The 6,107-nt window shown below is 43.5% G+C and overlaps 1 protein-coding gene across 1 annotated transcript; it reads right to left on the reverse strand.

Annotated features, from left to right (window-relative positions):
* Window positions 1–251: 251 nt before the first annotated feature.
* LOC115208293 (E3 ubiquitin-protein ligase TRIM39-like) lies at window positions 252–5,720 on the reverse strand. The gene is made up of 2 exons (XM_029776231.1): window positions 5,397–5,720; window positions 252–2,140 (listed from the first exon to the last, which is right to left on the reverse strand). The coding sequence occupies exon 2, from the start codon at window positions 2,127–2,129 to the stop codon at window positions 600–602; it is 1,530 nt and encodes a 509-aa protein (XP_029632091.1). The 5' UTR covers window positions 2,130–2,140; window positions 5,397–5,720; the 3' UTR covers window positions 252–599.
* Window positions 5,721–6,107: the final 387 nt, after the last annotated feature.

Raw genomic sequence — 6,107 nt, forward strand, 5'->3', positions numbered from 1 at the left:
AGGAAGTGGCAATGCGAGAGGACCATGTGAGAGGGTTTATTCCCCCCAAAATTTGTCCAAACCCAATCAAGACATATTTTTTTCATATTAATTTGGAAAATATTCAAGAATTTTTCTTTAACTTTGGAAATGTGGAGTTGGTTGTGTAGATCGGTGGGAAAAATGTCAAATGTATTCTCTTTGGAGATTTAATTTTAAGGCAGCAAAATGTGAAGACTGTGTAGACTTTCACTAGCAACTGTATACAATCATTGGTTTGACATATCAATTTATTGTCCCAAACCGTTTCTTTATTGACAAAAACATACATTCATTGAAGAACAAGGGCATATTTGTTGGAGATTTGCAAATCATGTAGGGAAATCAATTAGTTTTATCATTTCAATAAGGCCTACGCTACCAAAGGGTCACGTGTCATTCGATGTAAACCAGAACTCTTTCTCTTTACTGTCATTCACAGACCAAAACATCTCTGTCTCCACAAACACTTAAAACACAATTACATGTAAATAACAAAAAAGTTTGATATGAATACAGGATGAATAAAAACAAGAGTCAATGTAATCTTGTATGTGGTTCTCTTTTGTTCCAGTGACAGTTCAAGAGCATACTGTTATGTGTGCCTTCGGTTGGCCTGACATCATCCTATAGGCCAGATGCACTGGCTCCGTGAGTTTCGCCTTGAAGGTATACACGTGAGTCTTCCCACTGCATTGGCTGATGTTATAGAAGCTCAGCCTCTGAGTCTTAAAGCTCAACGTGATCTCCAGTCTGTGTACTGCCAGGGTTCTCTTCAGGGGGATGTCATGGCTCTGCTCGAAGGCCCTCAGCAGGTTGTTGAACCACATCAGGCACCAGGAGCCCTGGCTGCTCTCCAGGGCGCTTGTTAGCCCGCTGCGTGCTACCGCCTCGTTGTAGCACACCCCAATTATCCACGGAGAAGATCCGTCCAGCTCCACCTCCCAGCGATGCTCGCCTCCCCAAAAGCTCTGAGTGCTCAGGACCTGGAGGAAGCTACTGAACCTCGTTGGCAGGGCCGGGTAGGGCTGCTTTTTGGTGCTGAAGGTCACCGTCTTCAGGTCCTCCGACAGGACCAGGCTGGGGTGGGCCGTGTCTATGTCAAAGGTCACCTCTGAGGGGTTGAGGACACAGCGCAGAGAGCGCTGGGCCGCCCCGACTCCCGCCCTTAACTCCGCACTCCTCCGTTCCAGCTCAGCGCAAGCTCGGTCCGGGTTCACTTTTGACTTGTTGTCCAACTCCTCTAGAGGTTTCTGGACCATCAGCTCCATGATGTGCGGTTGTTCCGCCTCAACCCCGTCACTGAACACCCCACTGTCTTGCTCGGTCAGGAGCGATTTGGCTCGGAGTTGGGCCTCCCTCAACTTCTCCCTGAGCTCAGAGGCTTGGCGCACACGTCCGCCCATGCTCTCCTCACTGGGACGCAGTTCCGTCTCGATCAACTCCGTCATCCCACTTACATAGTTGAGAGTCAGCTCCGTCATCTGCTCCAGCAGCTTGGCCGCCCTTCTTCTCAACAGGGCATTGGTGGTCCTGACCTCAGCCTCCCTCGCCTCCTCCTCCCTCAGTCGGTCCTCAGCCAACTGAAGCCTCAGCGTCAGCTCCGTTACCTGAGATGCTAATAGTAGTTTAGACTTGTCCATCATCGCCGTCTCCGTCTCGGTCCTTACATCCACCAGCAGTTTTTCCTTCTGAGAAGTAGAGGACACTGCAGACGCATCTCCCAAGCTTGTCTCAGAGGCCTCCTTCCCTGTATGATGTGGCTCCTGTTGCTCTATGTCTAATAGACACTCAGACGTCTCATCGTTGCTCTGGTCAGGCGACACTACCCCTTGGTGGCAATCACCACCATCTTCATCTGTGACGGAGCTGACCTTCCCTGCAGTGCTGCTGCACATCTTGAAGTTATTCCCAAGGGGCTGGGTGACCTGGAACTCGACCTGGCACTCAGGGCAGAAGTGGCTGGCCGTGTCAGTGTCCATGTACTTCCCAAGGCAGGCCAAGCAGTAGACGTGGCCGCAGGGCAGGGTCATGGGGTCAGAGATGAGTTGCAGGCAGATAGGGCAGCTCAGGTCCGGCAGCAAGGGTCCTTCAGTCTCACACAGTGACATGTTGGCAGGCTCTAGAATGCACAATAAAAAAGCAACAAAAAAAGAGTTGTAACAACAACAGAAAAGACTAGAACAAAACATGGAAGGAGAGTAACCTCATGGAAGGAGAGTAACCTCATGGAAGGTGAGTAACCTCAAAAGAAATTCAAGTAACTTTGCAAGCAATTAGTAGTGTATACAGTTGAAGTCGGAAGTTTACATTCACCTTAGCCAAATACATTTAAACTCAGATTTTCACAATTCCTGACATTTAATCCTAGTAAAAATTCCCTGTCTTAGGTCAGTTAGGATCACCACTTTATTTTAAGAATGTGAAATGTCAGAATAATAATAGTAGAGATAATTATTTTCAGCTTTTGTTTCTTTCGTCACATTCCCAGTGGGTCAGAAGTTTACTTACACTCAATTAGTATTTGGTAACATTGCCTTTAAATTGTTTAACTTGGGTCAAACATTTCACGTAGCCTTCCACAAGCTTCCCACAATAAGTTGGGTGAATTTTGGCCTATTCCTCCTGACAGAGCTGGTGTAACTGAGTCAGGTTAGTAGGCCTCCTTGCTCGCACACGCTTTTTCAGTTCTGCCCACAAATTTTCTATAGGATTGAGGTCAGGGCTTTGTGATGGCCACTCCAATACCTTGACTTTGTTGTCCTAGAGCCATTTTGACACAACTTTGGAAGTATGCTTTGGGTCATTGTCCACTTGGAAGACCCATTTGCGACCAAGCTTTAACTTCCTGACTGATGTCTTGAGATGTTGCTTCAATATATCCACGTAATTTTCCTCCTTCATGATGCCATCTAATTTGTGAAGTGCACTAGTCCCTCCTGCAGCAAAGCACCCCCACAACACGATGCTGCCACCCCCGTGCTTCACGGTTGGGATGGTGTTCTTCGGCTTGCAAGCCTCCCTCTTTTTCCTCCAAACATAACGATGGTCATTATGGCCAAACAGTACTATTTTTGTTTCATCAGACCAGAGGACATTTCTCCAAAAAGTACGATCTTTGTCCCTATGTGCAGTTGCAAACCGTAGTCTGGCTTTTTTATGGCGGTTTTGGAGCAGTGGCTTCTTCCTTGCTGAGCGGCCTTTCAGGTTATGTCGATATAGGACTCGTTTTACGGTGGATATAGATACTTTTGTACCTGTTTCCTCCAGCATCTTCACAAGGTCCTTTGCTGTTGTTCTGGAATTGATTTGCACTTTCCGCACCAAAGGACTTTCATCTCTAGGAGACAGAACGCATCTCATTCATGAGCGGTATGACAGCTGCGTGGTCCCATGGTGTTTACACTTGCGTACTATTGTTTGTACAGATGAACGTGGTACCTTCAGGCGTTTGGAAATTTCTCCCTTGGATGAACCAGACTTGTTGTGGTAGTATATAATTTATTTTCTGAGGTCTTGGCTGATTTCTTTTGATTTTCCCATGATGTCAAGCAAAGAGGCACTGCATTTGAAGGTAGGCCTTGAAATACATCCACAGGTACACCTCCAATTGACTCAAATTATGTCAATTAGGCTATCAGAAGCTTCTAAAGCCGTGACGTAATTTCTGCCATTTTCCAAGCTGTTTAAAGGCACAGTCAACATAGTGTATGTACACTTCTGACCCACTGGAATTGTGATACAGTGAAACAATCTCTGTAAACAATTGTCAGAAAAATTATTTGTGTCATGCACAAAGTAGATGTCCTAACCGACTTGCCAAAGCTATAGTTTGTTAACAAGAAATTTGTGGAGTGGTTGAAAAACGAGTTTTAATGACTCCAACCTAAGTGTATGTAAATTTCCGACTTCAACTGTAGGTATTGCTTATTTTTAATTACGTTTTACACTGAGTGTACAAAACATGCTCTTTCCATGACACAGACTGACCAAGTGAATCCAGGGATGCAACTTAATATTATGAAGGTGTTCTTAATGTTTTGTACACTGAGTATATATTTCAATACAACTGAAGGAGACCTCAATGTGTGAGTGTATCCCATGTCGGTGTATGTGTTCGGAGGGGCAAAACCTGATTTATGTGTGTGGTTACATTCCTCGGGATTAAAAAAATAAACCTACCCGGTACATCTTTAATAATTTCAGGTTAATCTAACAGAGAGAGCTGTGTTGAGGAGTATTCCTGTCTGTAATAAAGCCCTTTGTGGGGGAAAAAACTAATTCTGATTGGCTGGGCCTGGCTCCCCAATGGGTGGGTCTATGCTTCCCTGCCCAGTCATGTGAAATCCATAGATTAGGGCCTAATTTCTTTCTTTCAATTGGCTGATTTCCTTCTAAGAACTGTGATTCAGTAAAATCTTTGAAATTGTTGCATGTTGCGTTTATGTTTTTGCTCAGTATATATATATTAGTACATCCTCTTGTTGAATAGGCCTAATTATATTGAGTACGTGTGTCCACTCTATTCATTTGACTTGAACTAGTCTGGAAATGCAACAAATCTTACCCTAAGCATGTCCTCTAGTTCTTCTGAGAGTGAGGTTTTGTCTATATTTGTTCATAATTGCTAAAGAAAGTCAGAAATGTTTTTGCTTTGGAAATCTAAAAACAATATTCCAATTGTTGATTGAGTGACTAAGCTAAACTTTGGCAACATGTCAGATGATCTCGCCACAAAATGTATTGTCCCTTATCAGGCTCAAGGTCCAATATGAGTTTTGCATATGCGGGGCGTTGCAATAGGATAACACGATTAGCCTGGGTACCAGACTGTTTAGCCATCATTCCACTCCTTGTCATGCTTAGAGTTTGGCGTGACAATTCCACCAGGAGTTGGCAAGAGAGCAGAAACAGCCTGGCACCCAAGCTAAGTTTAAACTCCCTGTGATCTCGCTCGCTCTCTCTCGCTCTCTTTCTCTCCTGCTGTCCTGACATCTGAATGCTCATAAGCACATAAACGCTTCATAATTCATAAAGGTTAACTGATTGATATTATCTCATAGAACAAAATGTATCAGATCTTCGTACTCCTTACTTATCCAAAAACCCTCCAGAAACCCCATTAATTTACCCTTTAGGAATGACCAGAGGACCAAAGAGGAATGACCAACAGAGGTAACCTATTTCTGGCGTTTAGACAGGCAGCCCAATTCTGATATTTTTTTCACTAATTGGTCTTTTTACCTATTAGATCAGCTCTGAAAAAGATCTGATGTGATTGGTCAAAAGACCAATTAGTGGAAAAAAGATCAGAATTGGGCTGCCTGTCTAAACCCAGCCAATGCAGCATCAATTAACCATAAAACAGTTTAACTTACCTACAATCCTGTTGTTTGGTAGTGATGACTGAATTTATAATGCAATATTTGTTTTCTCACACGCAAAACGTAGGAATTTTTGGATTGGCAGGTCTGTCATGTTCAGAGCACATATTTTGAATGACAGCGCAAAAATCCCATGTAGATAGTTAGGCCTGAAGGTTAAATAGTCAAACGCAAACTGTATAAAATTATAGTTGTCTTAAATTAGCCGTAGCCTACTTCCACCAAGTGCCAGCCTGTCCATGACGATAAGAAATATTTGCCTACTTCCTGATATGTTGGACGTTACCTGGGCGTTCACATTTAGTCATAAAATAGAGAACAGTCATATTCTCTAATACTAAGTAGGCTAAATATAGAGCTCCATCACCATGGGTGAAATGCAACTGGGTCGTTCCACGAATATAGTACATTTTTGGTATATATATACATACATATATATACATACATACACACACTAATTTTATCATTCTGTCAAGGTCACATAAAAAACATTTAAAAAAAAGAAAATTCTCCAATGAATGAACAATGGACAATACAGTATAGTGAGGTGTCACACGGACTGGGGCTGCTTCCTTGTGGGGCTACAGCACATTGAATCCCTACATGGGCAAAATATGGCAATATAAATTGGACGCTATTCCCCTACAACTTTTTTTACTACTGCTAAGGAGAGATGGCCAGTCCCATATGGGCTTCTACACTAGT

Source organism: Salmo trutta, chromosome 14 (genome assembly GCF_901001165.1).
Source record: "Salmo trutta chromosome 14, fSalTru1.1, whole genome shotgun sequence".
NCBI classification, from domain to species: Eukaryota; Metazoa; Chordata; class Actinopteri; order Salmoniformes; family Salmonidae; genus Salmo; species Salmo trutta.

Coding starts and splice junctions, on each gene's coding strand:
- LOC115208293 (XM_029776231.1), bottom strand. CDS start 2,129: ATGTCACTGTGTGAGACTGAAGGACCCTTGCTGCCGGACCTGAGCTGC.